Source organism: Sceloporus undulatus, unplaced genomic scaffold (assembly GCF_019175285.1).
Source record: "Sceloporus undulatus isolate JIND9_A2432 ecotype Alabama unplaced genomic scaffold, SceUnd_v1.1 scaffold_30247, whole genome shotgun sequence".
Taxonomy (NCBI): Eukaryota; Metazoa; Chordata; class Lepidosauria; order Squamata; family Phrynosomatidae; genus Sceloporus; species Sceloporus undulatus.
Window position 1 is genome coordinate 1 of NW_024833160.1, and position 1,320 is coordinate 1,320.

General features: G+C 43.8%; 1 protein-coding gene across 1 annotated transcript; it reads left to right on the forward strand.

Annotated features, from left to right (window-relative positions):
- Window positions 1–60: 60 nt before the first annotated feature.
- LOC121918746 (zinc finger protein 502-like) lies at window positions 61–1,270 on the forward strand (the record flags this gene model as incomplete). The annotated part of the gene is made up of 1 exon (XM_042444745.1): window positions 61–1,270. A coding segment is annotated over exon 1 (1,005 nt), but the record flags the coding sequence as incomplete, so codon positions are not given.
- Between the last annotated feature and the right edge of the window lie 50 nt (window positions 1,271–1,320).

Below are 1,320 nucleotides of genomic sequence, written 5' to 3' on the forward strand. Positions count from 1 at the left end.
GGACAGGAAGGTACCCCTGGGAAAGTCTACAATAGGGATAGAATAGGTGCCATGACTTGAAGACACTTAAGAACAAATTCTTTTCCTACTTGAGCTTGCTTAGCACCATTGTTCCTTCCCTTGCTCTCTTAATGCTGAGATTCAATCTTGTCTCTCCTTACCCTCTTTAGCACACTTTGTGAAGCATCAGAGAATCTACACGGGAGAGAAAGCATACAAATGCCAGCAGTGTGGGAAAAGTTTTGCTCACAGGTCATTATTTGTAATGCACCAGAGAGTTCACACAGGAGAGAAACCATACAAATGCCAGCAGTGTGAGAAATGTTTTGCTCGCAACACACAACTTGTTTATCACAGGAATGTCCACACAGGACAGGGTCCATTCCAATGCCAGCAGTGTGGGAAATGTTTTGCTTATAAGTCACTTCTTGTAAGACATCAGAGAGTCCACACAGGAGAGAAACTATACAAATGCCAGCAATGTGGGAAATGTTTTGCTAACAGGTCTACCCTTGTGAATCATCAGAGAGGCCACACAGGAGAGAAGCCATACAAATGTCAGCATTGCGGAAAATATTTTACTCAGAAGTCACAGCTTAAGATACACCAGAGAATCCACACAGGAGAGAAGCCATACAAATGCCAGCAATGTGGGAAATGTTTTGCTCAGAAGTCACAACTTAACAAACACCAGAGAGTCCACACAGGAGAGAAACCACATAAATGCCAGCAGTGTGGAAAAATTTTTGTTAGGAAGTCAAACCTTGTGAAACATCAGACAGTCCATACAGGAGAGAAACCATACAAATGTCAGCCCTGTGGGGAACACTTTGCTCAGAAGTCAAGTTTTCTGGTTCATCAAAGAGTTCACAAAGGAGAGAAACCATATAAATGCCAGCAGTGTGGGAAAAGCTTTGCTCAGCTGTCAAGCTTTCTGGCTCATCAGAGAATCCATGCAGGAGAGAAACCATACAAATGCCAACACTGTGGAAAATGCTTGGCTGACAAGTCATACCTTGTCATGCATCAGAGGGTCCACACAGGAGAGAAACCATACAAATGCCAGCAGTGTGGGAAATGTTTTGCTTGGAAGGCAGTCTTTCGGCATCACCTGAGTGTCCACAGAGGAGATAAACCATACAAATGCCAGCAGTGTGGGAAATGTTTTGCTTACAAGTCAGTTCTTGTGAATCATCAGAGAGTCCACACAGGAGAAAAACCATACAAATGCCAACACTGTGGGAAATGTTTTGCTGACAAGTCCCAGCTTGTCAAGCATCAGAGAGTCCACACAGGAGAGAAACCACATAAATGCCAGCA